General features: G+C 42.0%; 2 protein-coding genes across 5 annotated transcripts; one reads left to right on the top strand and one right to left on the bottom strand.

Moving 5' to 3' along the window:
* Positions 1 to 6,086: 6,086 nt before the first annotated feature.
* LOC127316021 (protein N-terminal glutamine amidohydrolase) lies at positions 6,087 to 10,534 on the bottom strand. Its single transcript, XM_051346448.2, has 6 exons — positions 10,358 to 10,534; positions 8,615 to 8,720; positions 8,385 to 8,462; positions 7,515 to 7,648; positions 6,747 to 6,871; positions 6,087 to 6,504 (listed from the first exon to the last, which is right to left on the bottom strand). Exons 1-6 carry the CDS (start codon positions 10,477 to 10,479, stop codon positions 6,341 to 6,343), a joined length of 729 nt encoding a protein of 242 aa, XP_051202408.1. The 5' UTR covers positions 10,480 to 10,534; the 3' UTR covers positions 6,087 to 6,340.
* A 120-nt stretch (positions 10,535 to 10,654) lies between these two features.
* On the top strand, positions 10,655 to 20,645 carry LOC127315991 (putative disease resistance protein RGA4). 4 transcript variants are annotated; one of them, XM_051346435.2, is made up of 4 exons: positions 10,655 to 12,685; positions 12,764 to 14,554; positions 14,743 to 15,896; positions 17,539 to 20,645. In XM_051346435.2, the coding sequence occupies exons 3-4, from the start codon at positions 14,769 to 14,771 to the stop codon at positions 19,558 to 19,560; spliced, it is 3,150 nt and encodes a 1,049-aa protein (XP_051202395.1). In that variant the 5' UTR covers positions 10,655 to 12,685; positions 12,764 to 14,554; positions 14,743 to 14,768; the 3' UTR covers positions 19,561 to 20,645. The 4 variants fall into 4 exon arrangements, with proteins under 4 accessions (XP_051202395.1, XP_051202389.1, XP_051202385.1 ...); XM_051346429.2 differs by having other exon boundaries at positions 12,764 to 12,833; positions 17,539 to 20,644; XM_051346425.2 differs by having other exon boundaries at positions 10,655 to 14,554.
* The last annotated feature ends 12 nt before the right edge of the window (positions 20,646 to 20,657 follow it).

Genomic DNA, 20,657 nt, shown 5'->3' with positions numbered 1-20,657 from the left:
CTATGTTGACAACTATCCATGAGATATACATGTTACAAGTTGAAAGCAACCGCTGAAACTTAATCTTCCTTTGTGTTGCTTCAATGCTTTTACTTTGAATTATTGCTTTATGAGTTAACTCTTATGCAAGACTTATTGATGCTTGTCTTGAAGTGCTATTCATGAAAAGTCTTTACTTTATGATTCACTTGTTTACTCATGACATATACATTGTTTTGATCGCTTCATTCACTACATATGCTTTACAAATAGTATGATCAAGGTTATGATGGCATGTCACTCCAGAAATTATCTGTGTTATCGTTTTACCTGCTCGGGACGAGCAGAACTAAGCTTGGGGATGCTGATACGTCTCCGACGTATCGATAATTTCTTATGTTCCATGCCACATTATTGATGTTATCTACATGTTTTATGCACACTTTATGTCATATTCGTGCATTTTCTGGAACTAACCTATTAACAAGATGCCGAAGTGCCGGTTCTGTTTCTGCTTTGTTTTTGGTTTTAGAAATCCTAGTAACGAAATATTCTCGGAATCGGACGAAATCAACGCCCAAGTTCCTATTTTCACCGGAAGCATCCAGAACACCCGGGAAGGACCAGAGGGGGGGCACTGGGCCCCCAGACCATAGGCCAGCGCGGCCCAGGCCCTGGCCGCGCCGCCCTATGGTGTCGTCACCCCTTCGACCCTCCTGCGCCGCCTCTTCGCCTATATAAAGCCCCTGGATCGAAAACTCTGATACGTTGGACGAAACCCACAGAAACCTTCCAGAGCCGCCGCCATCGCGAGGCCAAGATCTGGGGGACAGGAGTCTCTGTTCCGGCACGCCGCCGGAACGGGGAAGTGCCCCCGGAAGGCTTCTCCATCGACACCGCTGCCATCTCCACCGCCATCTTCATCACCGCTGCTGCTCCCATGAGGAGGGAGTAGTTCTCCATCGAGGCTCGGGGCTGTACCGGTAGCTATGTGGTTCATCTCTCTCCTATGTACTTCAATACAATAATCTCATGAGCTGCCTTACATGATTGAGATTCATATGATGATGCTTGTAATCTAGATGTCATTATGCTAGTCAAGTGAGTTTTACTTATGTGATCTCCGGAGACTCCTTGTCCCACGTGTGTAAAGGTGACAGTGTGTGCACCGTGTGGGTCTCTTAGGCTATATTTCACAGAATACTTATTCACTGTTGAATGGCATAGTGAGGTGCTTATTTATATCTCTTTATGATTGCAATGTGTTTGTATCACAATTTATCTATGTGCTACTCTAGCAATGTTATTAAAGTAGTCTATTCCTCCTGCACGATGTAATGGTGACAGTGTGTGCATCCGTGTTAGTACTTGGTTTATGCTATGATCATGATCTCTTGTAGATTATGAAGTTAATTATTGCTATGATAGTATTGATGTGATCTATTTCTCCTACATATGCATGAAGGTGACAGTGTGCATGCTATGTTAGTACTTGGTTTAGTCTTTTGATCTATCTTACACTATAAGGTTACTAAAATATGAACATTAATTGTGGAGCTTGTTAACTCCGGCATTGAGGGTTCGTGTAATCCTACGCAATATGTTCATCATCCAACAAAAGTGTAGAGTATGCATTTATCTATTCTGTTATGTGATCAATGTTGAGAGTGTCCACTAGTGAAAGTGTAATCCCTAGGCCTTGTTCCTAAATACTGCTATCGCTGCTTGTTTACTGTTTTACTGCGTTACTACTGCTGCAATACCACCACCATCAACTACACGCCAACAAGCTATTTTCTGGCACCGTTGCTACTGCTCATATATATTCATACCACCTGTATTTCACTATCTCTTCGCCGAACTAGTGCACCTATTTGGTGTGTTGGGGACACAAGAGACTTCTTGCTTTGTGATTGCAGGGTTGCATGAGAGGGATATCTTTGACCTCTTCCTCCCTGAGTTCGATAAACCTTGGGTGATCCACTTAAGGGAAAACTTGCTGCTGTTCTACAAACCTCTGCTCTTGGAGGCCCAACACTGTCTACAGGAAAAGGAGGGGGAAGTAGACATCACAAATCTTAACCCAAGCTCATATGCTCCTGCCCAAAATTTTCTTACGGAGAACATGAGAATGTGTTCTAACTACAAGCAACATTGTGGTGAGAAATGACATGTTTGGTGGGGTCTATGCAAAAATAACATAATTTGATGTTGTTTGGAGCATTTGAATTTTTGTTGTTGGAATAATCAGATTTGTCTTTTTTGCACATACCAATATATGTATCTTTTCTTGGTGATTTTTGGTATGCTATCGTAACACATGGTCATGTTCATTGTACTAGAATTTCAGATTTTTTTTATTCCACTTGCTATTTTTTCTAAAATAATTATTGGAGCAGGAGCATATGAGCTCGGGAGCGGAAAAACCTTGTCCATACAAAAATGGTATGTTCTATTTGGCCCGACACAGCATCATACTAGATTTCACCAACTATAAGACGTCAACCGCATAAAGGGTGTCCAAGATCCACTACAAAATAAAACTTCTAACAATGCTGGGATGATCAAGATCACTCAAAGAGCCCCTGTTAAGGATGTCATTCAGGGAACCGGGAGAAGAACTAGGGCATTAACATTTCGGTTGTGAACACACCGTGTTTGTCCTTCAGCAAATTTTGATTGGTGAGTCATTCTTGTCTGTTTTGAATGGTGCATTCATGGCCAACATATTCATCACATGAACTGTGTGGGACAAGTGCACATTGCCGTCCCTTCCATGTGAATGTTTTTGCCCAGCTGTATGCCTCATGATGTGGACTCAATAATGCATTCATTAACGTGACATAGGACGTTTCTATAATGTAAGTTATGTCGTGAATCTGGTGAACAATGCCAGGATTTTGAGGATTTTTGGTTTGTTCATAGAAGTGTACATGTGAGGGAAGGTAATGAAATGCAATCTATGCTTTGCCGCCCAACAGAAGAGGGCATACCGTGGAAAGGGTATATTACCTTGATTTAGATCTACATTACATTTTTTGACAAATCATCAATGGATTTGTGTGTGTGTGAAAGAAGTACATGTAGGTTACGAGCGTCCAAGGAGAGTAGGTAAGAATGAACATGTGTGGAAGTAAGAACAAGATGCATGTCACTCTGTCCCGACATTGTATACATAATAATATATTTGAGTCATGGAGGACATTTCAAGCCAGTGGTAGGCCTTGCAACAATACCATAGTGTTGAGTCAAGGAAACTCAAACCAAACAATTATCAAAAGCCTTTTAATCGTGGCATTTTAAAACACATGGAGAAAAAAATCAAAATTGCATTGGATCCAACACCATGAAGTAGACATTGGCACCAAATTTGAGCCACCCGATTTATTTTTTCCAGAGTCATCAATGAACTGTGGTAACCTGACAGCGTATGTAGTCTACCGGTCAGCCAAGTCGGCACCAAAGCCTTTGCTTGAACACAGAGTCTCAGTACTCAGATATGGTCGAAGATCCCTGTTTGATTGCCCCTGTACCGCACGATTATGTTTGTACGGAGGCCGATCATGCATGAGCTGCCTTCACTAATCTAGCAACTGAAGACAATCACTGATACACGTTGCAATCAATCGGTATCGACACTTCCTTTGGGCCGGGTTAAGCATAAAGGAGTGGTGGAATGGGATAGCGGCCGGAAGACTCCCAAACCGCAAGGCCATGTTAACTCTCATCTTGCTCATAACTTGGAAGATTTGGTGTGAACGAAACGTGAGGGTATTCCACAACAAGCATACCCCGCAAAAGTTGTTTTTGAGAGGATTAGAAGAGAGGCTAAACTTTAGGTGTTAGCGGGTGCAAAACGTTTGGGAGATTTGATGCCGAGACGACGCCACGACGCATGTGTGCCGCCAGCTAGAGTCGAAGGGCATCACCAAGCAGAGACACACCCATTGAACACTCTCGCAAAGAGCACCCTCAACGCGCCACAGAGCTCCGACAAGGACCCGACACCGGAGCCCAGCAACCGGTAAGAAGAAGTCACCACCACCGCTGCCACGGCTCACCTCGCATCGGAGAGGAGACCGCACCCATGGACGCCATCTGCAGAACCATAGGGCACACCGGTGAATAAGGCAGGATCAATGGCCGTTCTTCTATATTTCAGCTATTATTAGCGTGTTGGTTTAAGAGTAAGCTGATATTATTCAGGTAGTTAGATGAGCATCTGGCGTGGTTGAGCTGCATGTTTCCGGAAGCTATACACTATACTAGTTTGAACTGACCGCGGCGTGGATGGCCGGTGGCCAGTTTTTACAGCCGGAGTGTTACAGGGTGGGAAAATACATTTGTTTTAAGATGAAAGGGTGGGAGCACTGGAAAACTTACGACTCCATACTTCTGCCGCCAAGGACGGTGACACGAGTACATGTTACGACTAAGTAGTACTACTTTAGTAGGTATTCATACCAGACCATAGTACACTATAGTATTATAATTTTGGAAAAAGTATGTTTTAAACCCTAAATTCGTATGGGTTGGACGAAATGACTTCAAATCCCTCTTATTTGTACCCTGAACTAATTGATTCCGGTCTAAATTGAACCCCGAACCTGTTTGACTGAGTTGACTAACGCCACATAGGCAATGTTTTACAACAAACCCCCTAGATGATCATTTATTTCAATCTCATGGTCCCTGGCTCTCTCACAATGTTCTGTCTCTGAACTCCGTCACCAAGCCACGGCAGAGGAAGCGGCGTGTGCTCCCAGGTCCTAGCTGCCGCGGTCCCTCGTGTGGGCGCGTCCATCTTCAGGACGGAGTACTAATTACTTCATTGTGCAACAACAAGTAGATCAGGGCACTAATAATTATTTGATCAACAGAACAATCTTGCGCAGCTCCCTCACGCACTAGCTTTTCCTGCTCCATTCACACAACAATGGTTTGGACTTCTAGCAGCAAGCAGAAATTGATGCACTACGTTCAGTCTTACGTCTAGCTGAATGGGCATGAAACAGATCCTCGCACGCGCGGCCGCGCTGGTCATCAGATCTAGCCGGCGGCAGCCCACGTTCCCTTCCTGGCCGCGCCCGTTTGCCTCAGCTCTCCCTACGGGGCAAGCCCTTTTTCCTTCTCCGATTCGTGCCGTGCGAGACAGAGATAAGGGGAGTGAGGAGAAATACCGGGGAAGAAACGTATGACAATTAGGGTCCACATGTCTATGAGAGTAGGCTGAAATCCCGGCCGGGATTTTCGTTTTCCTGGTCCACCAAATATGGTTCAAGGTTTGATTTAGACTGGGATTAATAGGTTTAGGGTACGAACGACAGGATTTAAAATTCAGGGTTCATTTCATCCAACCCTTCCGAGTTTAGGATTTAAAATAGATTTTTTCCTATAATTTTTTATCTCAAATATGTCGTGCAAGTCATGTACTTGCTATAGTAAGTAAAATTTAAGACAGCACTATTGATTGCTATATATACACGACATGTGTTTCTCTCCTCCTGTGTGAAGTATAGAAAATGGCTTCAGCTCAGCCTGCTAGGAAATCTTCTTTTATTGTACTGCATCCATAGTTTCAGTCTTTAGTGATTTTAGGCATGGATGGCACTGGGAATTGGTATGTGAGCGTGTCCGTTCTACGAGTGGTTTGTACAACTCAAATGGTGTATGCTTCAGTAGCAAAAATTGGCGCCAAATCTCCAAAAGGAGGAACACCAAGAGTAAACTGTAGATGATGCATAGGGGCATACTCTCTAACCCTAAAGACATGTTCTTGCCGGCTTACCATCTCATGAGCTCGGGCGATTCGTGTTGCTTCACCCCTTCATGACACAAGGATCATCCTATACCCGCTTCATGCTCCAATATGCAGAAGCACCTTGTGGCAATTTAGGCGAGTTCCTAAAACACACGCCCTGTATCTCCATATAGGGTCCGACTCCTATATGGACAGCCAAATGTCAACTCCTATAATCTACTCTCTTAAATATAAAAATGAATTATACATGTTGGTTCCATGTTACCATGTGGAGTAGAGAGAATTATGTGGTGCCTTGGAAAAGCCTATTGTTCGTATAAATAGTAAGATCCAAAGCACAAGGGGAGAACATTTTAAGTTGCTTTCAATAATCGAAATGCTATCACAACTGTTTCAGCATTTCAGGCTTGAGTACCTCAACAACAGCAATATACTGCACACACAAAATGTTTTATATATGGCCCGTCACAGCATCATACTAAGATTTGGTTCATAAGATCTCACCAACTATAAGACCTCAACCGCTGAAAGGAAGTCAATGGGCCACCACAAAAGAAAAATTCTAACACTGCTTGATCAAGATAACTCAAGGAGCTCCTGTTAAGGATGTCGTTCGGGCAACCGGGAGAAGAACTTGGGCAGCAAGGTTTCGTTTGTCACCACACCATGTTTATTGGAGTGGACATCGTTAACCATACTTTCCAGGTCACCGACATCGTTCATAGACATGGCGATGTACTCATTCAGGTTATTGGTGTTTCCGTCTGAAACAGGTAGAAACAAAGATAAGTAAACGTGTTACAAATACAACACACTAGTTATATCCAAGTTAAAATAAACCATGGACGATAATGTTCAAAAAGTTTCCACTACTGCTTGCCATCGTATCTCCAGATGTGTAAACGTTTCTATGCATGACTGATCTTTCCAACAACTACTTGATGACTACGAGAATAAGAGACTGCAATGACTTGTCATAAGATGGTTCAGGCATATAATATGATACCTTCAGCGACAATTGGTTCATATTTCGGGGGTAAGGCAATCCAGTTCCCCGTGGGGTCCTTCATGTGGCTTCTATCTGATGCAAATGATCGAAGAAATACTGGACCATGGATTACACGGAAAAGTCTGTAAACAGTAGATGGGAGATAGTTAGTACTGATTTCAACCCCCAAAAACAAACTATCATTCATGCCCTCCAATACTTTGACACAGACATGTGCAGCTATTTGGATATACACAGAGATGCAGCGGAGCAGGTTTGATCTAACCTAGAATGGGAACATAAATAGCAACATCTTCATTATCTTGTCAGTGTAACCAACAAAGGCTATTCTGTCCTCCATCAGTCAATAAAATAAAATAATTTGCACAAAAAAAGAGTAACTTTGAATTAGTATGCTCGCCCATTCCACCTATTATGAGGAGGCTGACACAGTTTACAAGTAATCTTGCATGGGCACCATCACAATTTGCTCTCACCAATGTTCCAATCTGATCCATCTATGGATCATTGAGAGCCATTTAATACGCGAAAAGGATGTATGCTAAATTGCTAATTCCTAAATTCCAAAATTTCAAACAATTTTTATGCCCACTATGACATATTTCATCTAAAATAGCAGCATCATGTCAACTGTGTAAGTGTAACACATAAATGGCCACATGGTATGTTTTAGATACACTACAGACAGCTTCCATGTATTTTCTTTGTATAAATGGATTGTAACTGATATCTGCAAGAGTATTGCCAAAAGTAACAGAACCTTACCTTCGATAGATGGAGTCAGCAAATGATAGTGCCTGAATTGCCTCAGAAACATATTGGAGGAATGGGCAAGGGAAAGGAAGAGTGGAGTCCAAATCCCAAACAAGATCAAGAACTTCTCCTTTGTTTCGCCTAGACTTTCATATGCATAACAATAAGAAGGTGCCATGAACAAAATGCAATGCTTTTACGTTGACAATACATCTTAATCTTAATTTATCTATATTATAAGCTGAGTACTAACAATGACGTATCAGAATGCCACATCACTGATCATAACTTCACGGAGACCATGTGATATGGACTACGAACTTCCCTTCCAATGTAACCCGTCTGGTGACCGGCGACTATGCCGTGTCTTAATGGAATACGAATGTTCCATGTCAAAAGAATGCCACATCACTGATCATAACTTCCCTTTAGTATGCGTTTACATCGTATAGACAAGAATACAGCATAACGGAGCAACTAGAAAAGGGCCCACACATAAACAAATAGATTCTAAAAACTACCATAAGGACAAAATTCACTTATCAAACCAAATACTACATGAGGATTGGGAAGTTTGGTTGGCCACCACACATAAATTAGGCGACTCTTGGCTAGTACTTGTGTCTATGACAAGTAGACAAAGGTGATACGAAAATTTGGCATGCCAAACATTTGATGGTAAACTAAATTGTTGTTCCACAAGCCAAACTAGCATATATTTTCAGGGGCTAAGGTTTAATGAAAATTGAAATACGGCCTTACTACTAATTTATTTTCATCATTAAGGTTTCTTACTTCACGTTCATTAAGAACAATATAGTATAGCTCAATCATAGTAGAAAGATAAAGATAAATGCAAAACTAAACTGATTTAGCTTTTACCTGGATACAGATTACATGATAATCCCACATGACAAATCCATCATCACTGGGACTTGCTTTCTGGTACCAGAGAGGAACCTGGAATTCCAAGGAAAATACATCACAAGCCATAAAAAAATAACGCAGAAAAGTGGAACTGCTATCTACAAAAAGATTTGAAACAAAAGGAGGTCAGACGCAGACTAAAACACTAGAAAAATAATACTGTACATAAGATAAAACAAAATTACCTTCTTTTCCGCATTTGATATGAAAACAGCGTAAAGGTCAGTGCCCGCAGGATCAGCAAATCCAGATCTAATCAGTTCCTTACATAGCAAGTACACATTTTCTTCACTACACAGTGGAAAGCAAACCCAGCTCTTATTCAATGAATAAAAAGAGCAAACTACTCTGAATTTTGACTACTTATTTATAAAATTGAAAGAAATACTCTAAAGAGAGTGAAACGAGAGGATGAACATCAACTCAACACACGTGAATGAAATAGGGGTATCAATCTGTACATTACACATTACATAATGGTTTAGGAGTGTCATGCCCATATGAACAATAAGATAATAACTGTAGTTGAAGAATTATCCTCAATATGTGCACGCTTCGTACAAATCATAACATCCGAAGAAATTTTGCATCAGTATGTCACAATTAATATCAATTAAATCAATCTACAAAGTCAATTACAACAAATTTCCACCGAATAACCTTCCAGATTTGCTAAAAAAAGGCCAACGTATGACAAGAAATTAGCAAGCCCATTCAATAAAATTAAAAACAAGTAGGATATTTTAACTTGAAGACACTCTACCAAAGTTTGGCACATTGTAGTCTAGCACCTAGTTTGAAACTACAAGTTTAAACATAATTTCATTCCTGGTAAGTGTCTAGGTCAACCTCAAATATGATGGTTGATGTTACATGCCATTGGAATTTCTCATCATAGTAGGCATGTGGGCTGCAAAAATGGACCTAAAAGATGTGCATGGCGAAACAACATTTCATACCGCAAAAAAGAAGTTTGAAAATATGCACCAGTGTTGCATTCATAACTTACAAGTTACAACACTGCATGTTTGATACATTGCCAAATTTCCTGAACTTACTTTTTTTTTCTATTTTCTGAAACAAAAGGAAATTTTACCGGTAAACATTAGTTATTTCACCGTCTATTACTATTGTCATTCAAAAACCATCTGACAGTAGCTAGCAATTACAAGCAGAGATATGTTGGCTATCTTTAGTATCATTATTATTATTATGACATTAGGGACTAATTCTTTACCAGCCACTGTTATATACTCCGTAGTTCACATGTGAGATTGGTACCATACTCACAGATGATTATCCCAGAAATATCGTAAAACTAGAGTATCCAACAAATAACTGAACAAGAAACTGTTACAGATGATAGCGCTGTAATGTTTCCACATCTCCATCTCCAGCTAGTAAGAATAGACAATCTTATCCACCCTCAAGGGGAACTAAATGAGATATGTTACGCCTTGATGGAGGTTTTGAACTGTAGGTATAGTGGTATACACAGTTTATCATCTCAAAAGGCCCTGACTACTTAGCCCATGAAAACACATGGAAATAAAAGACTTTGTGTGCATCTGTACATAAACAATACCAGACTGTAGACAGTTAGGGGTTTTAGGCCAGAACAAATGATAGAGGCATTCTGATACGGGTTTCAGACCCGAACGAGGGCTAATCGCATCCTATGTCTCTAGTCCCTATTCCATTTAGCACATCACAAACACACTCTCGAGTATCTTCAACACAAATCAGTAAATCTTAATAGCTAAATCTCTAGATACTGAAGATCTATCCTGATAATTAAGAAACCTTTTCAGCTCCGACCCATAGTTTCCTGTGTTCGAGCACGACGGGAGGAATTAAGAATACGCGGTGGAGCCATGGTGGTTGTACCAATTCGAGCAACTACGAATCAAGGCGGAGGGATCGGTTACCAGTAGTACGGGGTGTGGGTGAAGGCAGCTGCATCGAGGGGCGGGTCGCTCGGCGGCGCGGGATGGAGAGGCGGAGAAGGAGGGGAGTGATCTGCGCCGGCGGCTGCTCCGTCGTCGGCCATGGAGAAGCTAGTGGTCGGCGAGGCAAGCAAGCAAGCAGGCGAATGAGGGCTTCGTTGTGGGCTGTAGGAAGTCAAGGCAACAATAGGCTTTTTGAGCTTCTAGACTCGGCCCAGTAACTGTTCTAATCCAGTCAGCCGCGCCGCCGCCTCGCCCACTCAGAAAAAAAAAAAGCCACGCCGCCTTGCCGTTCCTCGTCGGAGCCGCCGTCTCCGCCGGTCTGCCGCCGCCCCAGCCATCCATCAAAACCCCCCTTCTCCGGAGACGGCGAGCCCCACCGCATCCGCCCCCCACCCCTAAGTTTTTCCTCGCCTGCGCCTGCACCGCCGCGGCGAGCCGCGTCGTTGCCGCTCCGGCTAGGTCTCCTCCTCGCCTGCACCTGCGCCGCCGCGGTGCTCTCCAAGCGCTGGGCTAACCTCCTCCGCGAGCTGCCCATTCTAGATCTCAGAGCGTCGATGCATCCTCCGTCACAGCGAAGCCTCATCGCTGCAGCTGCTTCCTGAATCTTCCAGGGGGCTGACCGCCATGACCGGGCGGTACGAGCGTCGCGCCATGCGCAACATGGATGCCTCCGTCAAGCGACTGATCTTGGCTAGCAGGGCAGCTCACCGGCGCCGGCGTGTGAACAAGCTATCGCTCGAGATCTTCGCCTGCAGCACCTCTCCCTGGATATACCGCTAGGTGGACGCCGTTGATTCCTGGGGTGTCGAGGAGCCAATCGAATTTCTGCCTCCGGTCTACAGATTCCACCATGGTCGCATCAGCAGAAAGCCGGCGAGTCCCACCTGCGAAGCCTCAAGCTTGTCAACTGCCTGCCCCTGCTGCTTCAGGGGTTCGGCGCTCTCACCACACTCGCCCAACTCCATGACTGTGACCGTCTACTACGGTGTAGTTGCTGCTTGGCTGCAGCTTCAAATTCTGCACCTCGTGTCCTGCCGGTTCAAAAATCCTCCCATGAGGCTGGTATTGACGCCCCCATGTCAGGATTCAGGGAGCTTTGCCATTGACTGCGGCCACTTGTTGAGGTCGGTTGAGTTCTGCTCTCTCCCGAAACCTGAGAGCCTTACTTCATCGCACGCCTCTGTGCAGTTGGCCTCTGACGCAGCCCCATGCCTTGAGAATGTGAAATTTGTCTTCGTTGGTGTCCCATATGAAGAACAGAGTTTATCTGTCCTAAATCGCTGGACGCTAGACAACATCTATTGCATGCTAATGCGGTTCTTTCGAAGTGCCCATTGCATGACGGACCGCTCAGAAGATGCAGTCCTCAGGCTTGCTCAGCTTCTTTTTCTTTCTCCTTAGTTATGATCTTATTGTGTGCTTGGAGCCGTTCATATTCTAGATCAACTACGTCAACAGCGCCATGCCCCGTTGCAACAGCACAAACTTTGTACAATCCTCCTAAAATGGCCTCTTCAGAAACTGCTAGCTCAGTTAGTGAAAGCAGGGTTGAAACATTGCCCTGCACTACCCGAAGAGCTTCCATTTTGCAATTCAGGTGATCCTGGCATAGTGACATTCAACAGAAATGTGTTCAGCGATCCACATTGGAGAATAGCACAACAAAACAAGGCATAGATTTTTACATTTTAATTAACCAACAGATCTTTTCGTACTATGTGCACAGACTAATCTGGCCCTATGCTATGTAACTGAAATCTTCCTGTTACTTTCTGCTGCTTTAAATCTGAACATGCTGAATAATGAGGTCAGTATGTTGGAGTGTCACTGTTTGCATATATCCCTAAAATTCTAGTTTATGGACTTCATTAGCGAAGGTGCTAAAATTAGACGGCCACCATGCACTGATGCTGGATTGCTGGTAAGTGCCCTACCTTGTCTATGGCTTGCTTTCCTGCACTATTTTGGCAGGTGCTAGGGCAGATGGGGCGCTAATTGAAGCCTAATTTGATGTTGCAAGTAGTTGAACCTCACTGTTTCTTTTCTGTGTTAAATTGCTACTATTAAAGTACTTTCTGTTTTTCTTAACAAAAACTACTTACACTCCATTGGGATAAATCTGTACTATTTAGAGTGCAACCACTAGATGTCCTTTTGTGTCTCAAAGATTAGTTGGATGCCTGATGTAACATTTTTTTTAATTCGGGGATTCCCATATCCTTCTAAACAAAGTGGACAAAGATAAAAGATGCTACAGGAACCAGCTTCTTGGGCACACTATCTTCCGTGTTAAGAAAGATTCACTAGGTTTGGTAATTGTGAAATTTTGCTTAATATATGATACACCATTTCTGAATAGCAGTCAACTATCTTGCATTTCCGCAGAGGAGGAAATGCAGTACTAGGAGGTAGCCTATGATGGTAGTTGGTCTGGAGGTACATGCTGGCCAGAAAGGTTAGTTCATTATTCACTACGCACATTGTATTTTTGCAGACTTTTTTGCTTCATATACTGTGCGGGAATTGGGTGATACTTTCTTCACGGGTCCAATGAACTTTTGTGATGGATTCTTCTAAGAATGTGTCCCTACAAAAAAATCTAAAATCAAATTGTCTGCATCTCAATATATGCTAAAGAAAAGCAAAGTATAACATAAAATTAGCAATCCTGTTTAGCTAATTTGAAAATTTGTTAGGAAATTATAAGTTAATGATAAGCTGCTGAAACTTGGCATGTTGTACGTACAAGTAACTAGTTGAATTACATGTTTTATATGATTCCATTCCTTGTAAGTGACCAATTTAACTTCAAATATGATTTCATTCCAAGTCAATTATCATCATGATTGATGTTATGCGTCACTGTGGTTTCCTGTAATAGGGCTGTATGCTGCCATCACACACCCCAAAGATACCGCAAACAATAGTTTGAAATTAGCAACAATGTTTTCTCCTTCTGAATTTACAGCACTGCACGCCTGATACATCTAGACATCTAGTTGCCACATTTCCTTAACTTACATTTGTTTCTATTTTCTGTTACAAAAGGAAATTTACTGAAAACTTAGTTATTTCACCATCTATTACTAACCCACATCCAAAAACCCCCTGACAGTAACTCAGGAATTAGAAGTCGAAATATATTGGCTAACTTTAGTACCATTATGATGTTAAAGGAAGCGTACTGTGAACAACAACAAAAAACCAGTGAAGGAAGCATGTTAAATCAGTACAATGGAAATTACTCCCTCCGTCCATAAATTCATAAATTGATGTTGAAGATTTGTCTAAATTCGGATGTATCTATACACTACAAAGTGTCTAGATACATCAAAATTTAGACGAACTTTTGGCATCCAGTTATGGACAGAGGTAATACTATATTTGTACCAAAAAATTATTTACAACGATTTGAAATCAACTGTTTGTAAGATGTTCCACTTAGGATATTTTGTAATGTGGAGAAATATAATGAAGAGAGTGTGAGGTTGTTGTCAATAAATTTGTAGACAATTTGTAAATAGACACCTTATAGACAGGTTTATGCCCATTCCATGAATGCTTTCTATTATTTTGCAATAAAGAACTATGAGCACTTAACAGACACTTTCAACCAGATGCGGGTCTCATCATAGCCAAACTGAACCTAGATGGTTCGGTTATCTAAGGAGGGAGTTACATGCTGAACTGATTTGTTCCGGATAACGTATTAACTACACATCTTAGTTTAATTTTAGTTTCAACTTTTTAAAACATGTTTCCATGTTCTATTATTTGTGTGTGTATCATTTTATTTGATCTAATGTGATTGTGTTACTTTTTCACATGTATGCTCTAAGAAAACACTGATAGAATAACAAAAAAATACTGATATATGTGTGCTTTCCTTTTCTGTGGGACATTGCTTGACACTCATCTTTTCCTTTATTCTTTTTTTGTGGGGAACATCTTGCTTGATACTTGTGCCCAGCAGACACCTTGCTTGATGCTTAAGTAAAATTGTTATCTTCAGAACAAATCATGAACATTCCCTAAATAGGCTTGATGCTCAAGTGAAATTGTAATCTTCAGCACAAACGATAAAACACTGGATTTTTCTACTATATATACCGCTGTCTCCGATGCTCATTTCATCCATCAGCGCTGAATAATACTTCTCCCTCTTCACGAAGTGAGGTATAACCGACAAAACATGTTTTGTATATTTCTATCTATTCAGCTGTTTACTTTGTTCCTCTTTATCTTTTTCTACATCTGTCTGATGTTTGTTAACTGATTAAGTAGACATTACTTGGCTGTTTAAGTAGTATGCACATCTGTATATGGATGCATAGGCATGAATTTATATGTCAATTAATTTGTAGGATTAACGATCTAGGACGCAGGAGCCATGGCTGCTGTCCTGGATGCTTTGGTGCCGTATGTGAAGAAGATGATCACGAGCATGGCAGAAGAAGAGGTCCGTATGCTGATGGGCGTATCCGGCGAGATCAAGAAGCTGGAGGTCAACCTAGTATACCTGCAGGGCTACCTTGCCGATGCAGAGAGAAGGCGCATCACCGACAAGAGCGTGAAGCTGTGGGTGGGAAGACTCAAAGATGCCATGTACGAGGCCACCGACATCCTTGAGCTCTGTCAGCTTGAGGCCATGGATCAGCGAACGGAGGAGCGAAGCAGGGATGCCTCCAACTCCAGCCGTTTCTGTTCTCTCGTAGGACAGTTGAAGAAGAAGCTGCAGGGTTTCCTCGAACCGTTTCTGTTCTGCCTGCAGAACCCTGCGTTCGCCCACGAGATTGGCGGCCGTATCAAGAAGCTGAATGGGGACCTGGACAGCATCCGCAAGGATGCCGCTGCGTTCAACTTCGTCAACCTCGGCTTCTACGGGGAGCAGAGGAGGCCGACAGATTCGGTCAATCGCAGCAGGATCAGCAAGACGACCCCAGGGTTCGATGAATCGGCCATCGTGGGAGACAAGATAGAGATGGATACAGAGGAGTTGGTGCAGAAGCTAATCAGCCCCGGCCATGATAGCGGCACCACCAAGGTGAAGGTGGTATCTATCGTTGGCGCAGGCGGCATGGGCAAGAGCACCCTCGCCAAGAAGATCTTTGCACAGGAGGCAATCAAAGAGGAGTTTATAACCAGGATATGGCTGAGTGTCACTCAACACTTCAACAAGGCAGAGCTGCTGAGAGCCGCCATCACGCATGCTGGTAGCAAGCATGGTGAGGAGAAGGACAAGTCCACACTTGAGAAGACCCTCACTGACGCTCTGTCGGCAAACAAATTCCTGCTTGTCTTGGATGACTTGTGGAGTGACGGAGCATGGAAGGAGGTGTTCCGAGTCCCCGTCGTTAATGCGGGTCGTAGACAACCAGGGAGCCGCGTCCTGGTCACCACAAGAAATGAAGATGTTGTTCTGAAGATGGGAGCCCCCAGCAGTGAGCAACTCCATGTCAGCAAACTAGATGATGGAGATGCCTGGCGCTTGCTGAAAAAACAGCTGCCGCAACCAAAGGTGAGTAACTCTACTGGCTGGCAATTTGGTACTACTACTACTGAATCATCAGTGTTTGTGCGCAACCCACTTAGAATAATTAAAGTCTAGGTTAATCTGCACGGTATTTTCCTACTTCTGTGGTAATTTTAATTTATTTACTAGCTGCTTCTCTTCTTGTTTTTGCCGCCAGAATGCAATCATACCAATTAGATTCTGCAAGGTTCTAGACTAATCACATCACGCTATTCTAACCACAAGTCCTGACTTGATAAGGAAATGAAACTTTGAGATATGACGTTATGAACCAATAATTGGTTGAATATCAAATCCACAATAGTAAAGGCTGGACAATTATGCACAAATATTTAGTTACCAATTTTGATTTATAATTTAGTAATGAAGTATGTTTAGTTAGCATAAACTAGAGTTTAACTTTCGCAGTTTTTTGAACGGGAAAAAATATATGTTCCTTAGGACATAACAGCAGTCAGAGTAACCGGGGAAGTTCTCAACCCTCAAAACCAAACAAATTGCAGATCTTGGACCAAAGCAAAGTAGTTTTGACCCTTTTGATCAGGTTATGTATAATGTGCGACATATGTGTCTCTCACATCACACTCCCTTTTAGAAGTCCATAAAGGACAATGAAACTAATCATTAAAAATATTTTGAAGGAGGAGTCATAAACTCTCCAAAAGATAACTTTTTTCTTTTCTTGTAGTTCATGGTTTTCAAATTTATGTTTTTTAGGTTTAAACATATTTTACAATTTAAATAACAATACTTTCGAATTTATTTTTCAAATTAATTTGTACAAAAATATACCTAGACAATTACTCTGGTGAAATCATTGCTTTTGTAAAAATCCAAATTTCAGTTTTGAGATAAGAACTGCAAACAATATGTTTTGAATTGTGCCATTTCGGCTCTCTAGTTTATGTTTTACTTTTGTAAGGACATCTTTCCTTTTGCCGGATTTTATAATATATTTGTTCATAAATTGGTGACATGGCATGTATTTGGTGACATGTCAAGTCAATACTTGGTTGACTCGTCACATGGGTTTGCTCTATTTGTTTTGATAGTCGAGGGTTAAATTTTTCCTTATTTTTTACTTGAAGGATGTAATTTAAACTCTACCAATAGTTGATGTTTGGAAACATATTTTTTCTTTGATAGTAAAAAGCCACGTGATACTTTAATTTTGTAATCTTACTTCTGAAATTTTATATTTCAATAATAAGTTTTATTTCTGAATCTGGATATAATAAAATCTTTAATTTTCCTTCTGCATACAAGCAGTTGGAGTTTTTCCAAAATACTGGCGCGATCTCAAAACATCGATATTGGTTGTAAAATGTTTGTAGTTTTGGCAAACTATTACTTATTAACTACAAGCTTTTTGTGTATTTTGAGGCAGAAATCATGCTATACAAGTTGTCCAATTTATGTATATTTGGGTGATACATTTTTTTCTTCAAATTTTGTATAATGGATAGGCACCATGCATTCATAATTTGTATCATATTTTTGACTATAAACATTTTTCGAAGCACTATTTTAATGTATTGACTATAAACATATGCAAACACATATATATAAAGATATAAACGAGCAGCTATACAAATATTCGTTGCTAAGTAATCTTATACTGATGCAGGACGGGAGCGAGAGTGATTTTGATCAGCTAAAAGATGTTGGGATGAAGATTATTAAACAATGTGATGGTTTACCACTTGCTATTAAAGTGATGGGAGGACTTTTAAGCACAAGACGCCCAAGTGAACGTGAATGGGAAATTGTTCTGAACAAGAATCTTGAATGGAAAGAATATGGGTCACAAAAAGAACTGAACTACTCAGTACATTTGAGCTACGACGATCTGTCTCCAGAGCTTAAGCAATGCTTTCTATACTACTCACTTTTCCCTAAGGGTTCAGATTTTATAGAGGATATAGCTATTAGCATGTGGATTAGTGAGGGGTTTGTTCAACCTGATGAGAGATCAGAGTCAAGCCAACTAGATCTAGAAGAAATAGGAATTGAGTACCACCGTGAGTTAGTCGCTAGGAACCTGTTAGAGCCCGATGAGTCAAGTGAGAGCGGATGGGTCTACGTCATGCACGATGTTGTCCGTTCCTTTGCTCAATTTGTGGCTAGGGAAGAAGCACTTGTGGTTCTGAAAGAGCAAACTGACATTAGAGGTCTTCTGTCACATAATGAGAAAATCCGTCGTTTATCTATGAAACTGACTGATTCAGTACTAGAGTGGAATATACTAGAAAAGCTGGAGTCACTAAGGACATTAGTTATAGCCTGCAACTTTAAGCCTGGTGGTGGTTATTCACTTGCCAGTTTTGCTAGTTTACGGGCACTGGATATAAGCTTTGCAGATTGTGACTGGTTGGTTGGCTATTTGTGTCAGCTGAGGCACCTAAGATACTTGTCATTCACTGCCACAGATATTTCTAGGCTGCCACATGACATCCATGAGATGAAGTTCCTTGAGCACATTGGACTATTCAATTGTACAAAGCTGAACAAGCTTCCTGACAGCATTACAAAACTGGGGCGTCTAAGGTATATTTCCTTATATGGGTCCAATGTTGATGTTGTACCGAAGGGGTTTGGTGGGTTAACAAATTTGAGGTCAGTTTATGGGTTTCCAGCAAACATGATTGGAGACTGGTGCAGTTTAGAAGAATTAGAGCCTCTATCTCATCTTAGGACTCTTAAAATACAAGGTCTAGAAAATGTGCCTGATGGTTCAGTTGCCGCAAGGGCCATGATTAGCAACAAGAAACATCTAACCTTTTTAGACTTGGTTTGCCACAAGAATGAGGAGGAAGAGGAAGAGAAAGAGGAGGAAGGAGGAGGCCAGATTAAGGAAAAAGACCTGGAGCAAATCGAGGCGGTATTCGATGAGCTCTGCCCTCCACCTTACTTGGAGGATCTATTCTTGTCAGGATTCTTTGGTCGTCGGCTACCAAACTGGATGTGGACGCCCAGTGCAACGGCCTTCAAGAGCTTGCTTGGTATTACGCTAACGCGTATGGAATACTGCACCCAACTACCCAATGGTTTGTGTGGGATCCTCAGTTTGGAAAAACTGGTGATTGACTATGCTCCATCCATTGAGCTTGTTGGGCCTGATTTTCAAGCACTTGCAAGTGGAATTGGCAGTGGTGCCATTGTTACAAGACCATTCCCAAAACTGAGGATCCTGGAGCTCCACGGTATGTTTAGATGGATGAAGTGGGACTGGGAGGAGGAGGAGGGCAAAGTCATGGCCATGCCTGCCCTAGATAATCTCAGTATCACGGGTTGCATGCTCACCCATCTTCCCTCAGGACTTGCTACCAGTGACAGGTATAACCTCAGAACACTCTACCTGAGCGAGCTCAGCATCTTAGCATCTCTTGAGAATTTCCCTTCGGTTGTGGAGCTCGATGTGCTCTACTGCCCCAAGCTCAAGAAGATCACCGGCCTCTCCATGCTGCGGAAGGTAACCATCATTGGTTGCCCGGAGCTGGAGGTGCTGGAAGGTGTCATGGTGCTCCGTAGCATGCTGCTGGATGATGAGCCATGGGAGATTGTCGGTACACCTGCAAGGTGTACACCCAAGGGATATCAAGCTGGATCGCAGGGTCAGCTCCCACACCATCTTACTATTATCAGGTAGCTTTGATCTCAGATCTCAGAGACAACTGACAGTGATACCAGGCATCAGTGGGCATCCATCCCCATGCTTAAGAATGTAACAAGAGACCGTAATATAAGAATGCAACAAGAGATTGTAATATATTTCTCCCTGAAGTTCTCCTTTGAGCATTAGTTGCTGCTCATCTGGGATCAATAACTCTTTTCCAGGTTTGGCTCTCGCACAGCCAGCCTCTCATAGGCAGTTTGCCTTGTCTTAATATGAATGGATGGCTGAATTTTTCGATCTGCATCGACAGTTTTCCTTGTCTACCATTTCAAAGTTGAATGGATGACTGAATCTTTCGAGACGTCAAAATCTACTAAGGATGTCTTATATTACAGAGAGGGTGGATTGGTAGTGCCAAGTGTATGTTCTGCAGCAAGAATGAATCTGTGGAGCAATTCTTTCATCGTCCAGCTGCTAGATATATATGGAATGTGGTGAAATGTGCCTTCAGTTTGAACTTGCGCCGAATGATTTGAGTGATCTTCTGATCTGGGTAAAGAGGTTTCCTGTAGAAGTTATTGATTATTTCGGTATGGATTTCAGTGTTATCATGGGTTTTATGAAAAGCTAGAAATGAATCTTGCTTCAAGGGGTTTATCCTCGGGATCCCACCGGTATAGTTTACTCGATTGCTTTTTAGACCTCTGGTCTGGTTTACAGAGATAAATTCAGAGAAAATTACAGTCCATAGGGGCAAAGCTACTCATTAGCCACCCAATTGTTTCAGGCAAGGATGGGGTCCTATGGTCCTCAGGATAGCGAATGATTGATGGAGACCAAGAAGAGGTTTTTGGGTGCTGGATTCTAAGAGTTTCTGCTTAATCCTTTTTGTAGTTTCTTGTAGCAGGGCTTAAGCTGGTTTCGGTTGGATGTTCTTCAGGTAGACCTCGTTGTTTAGCCTGGCAGATGTCGTTTGCACGGTTGTACCTCCTTTGCTGTTTAGGTTGCTGGGATAGTTTCGAGGTTTCTGAGTCAGTTGTTTCTTTCTAAGATCACGGGCGAGTCATAGAAAAGAGTGTGTTCTGGACATGATACAAACTTTGTTTTATCAGTTTCATACCATATTAACT

Source organism: Lolium perenne, chromosome 1 (assembly GCF_019359855.2).
Source record: "Lolium perenne isolate Kyuss_39 chromosome 1, Kyuss_2.0, whole genome shotgun sequence".
Classification (NCBI taxonomy): Eukaryota; Viridiplantae; Streptophyta; class Magnoliopsida; order Poales; family Poaceae; genus Lolium; species Lolium perenne.
Note: the sequence above shows the minus strand (reverse complement) of the source record. Positions and strands in the feature narration are given on the sequence as shown.

Excerpts from the sequence above, each read along its gene's own strand:
- LOC127316021 (XM_051346448.2), bottom strand. The coding sequence starts at position 10,479 with ATGGCCGACGACGGAGCAGCCGCCGGCGCAGATCACTCCCCTCCTTCT. Across the intron at positions 8,463-8,614 it reads TATCAAATGCGGAAAAGAAG|GTTCCTCTCTGGTACCAGAA; the intron begins GTAATTTTGTTT and ends TTGGAATTCCAG. Across the intron at positions 7,649-8,384 it reads ATCATGTAATCTGTATCCAG|TCTAGGCGAAACAAAGGAGA; the intron begins GTAAAAGCTAAA and ends TGCATATGAAAG.
- LOC127315991 (XM_051346435.2), top strand. The coding sequence starts at position 14,769 with ATGGCTGCTGTCCTGGATGCTTTGGTGCCGTATGTGAAGAAGATGATC. Across the intron at positions 15,897-17,538 it reads AACAGCTGCCGCAACCAAAG|GACGGGAGCGAGAGTGATTT; the intron begins GTGAGTAACTCT and ends ATACTGATGCAG.